The sequence below is a fragment of the Sinocyclocheilus anshuiensis genome, unplaced genomic scaffold (assembly GCF_001515605.1).
Source record: "Sinocyclocheilus anshuiensis isolate Anshui unplaced genomic scaffold, SAMN03320099.WGS_v1.1 scaffold3726, whole genome shotgun sequence".
Taxonomy (NCBI): Eukaryota; Metazoa; Chordata; class Actinopteri; order Cypriniformes; family Cyprinidae; genus Sinocyclocheilus; species Sinocyclocheilus anshuiensis.
In genome coordinates, this window is record NW_015554312.1 from 1 (window position 1) to 309 (window position 309).

The 309-nt window shown below is 33.3% G+C and overlaps 1 protein-coding gene across 1 annotated transcript in view; it reads left to right on the top strand.

Annotated features, from left to right (window-relative positions):
* Positions 1 to 4: 4 nt before the first annotated feature.
* The window catches only part of LOC107671364 (pre-mRNA-processing factor 17-like), a gene marked incomplete at its 5' end in the record, with an annotated part of 19268 nt that continues 18963 nt past the window's right edge, over positions 5 to 309 (top strand). The window contains one exon of the mRNA XM_016464271.1: positions 5 to 49. Coding sequence (XP_016319757.1) covers positions 5 to 49 — 45 coding nt within the window. The remainder of the gene's footprint in view (positions 50 to 309) is intronic.

Here is a 309-nt window from a genome sequence, read left to right on the forward strand (position 1 = left end):
GGTGTCTGCTCATCTCCTGCTCTCCTGCTCCATGGACTGTAAGATTAAGGTGAGATCTTCAGCTCAAACACTTGTTATGACCTGTTATGTAAAACTGTTCTTTACTTCGTCTAAGACTGTTTAAAAATGTTTTTTTCTATTTCTTAAATAATAAGAATAGTCTATATGTGACCCTGGAGCACAAAACCTGTCATAAGGGTCAATTTTTGTTAATGTGAATAAATAAATAATAAAGCTGAATAAATAATCTTTCCATTGATGTATGGTTTGTTAGGATAGGACAATATTTGAAAATCTGGAATCTGAGGG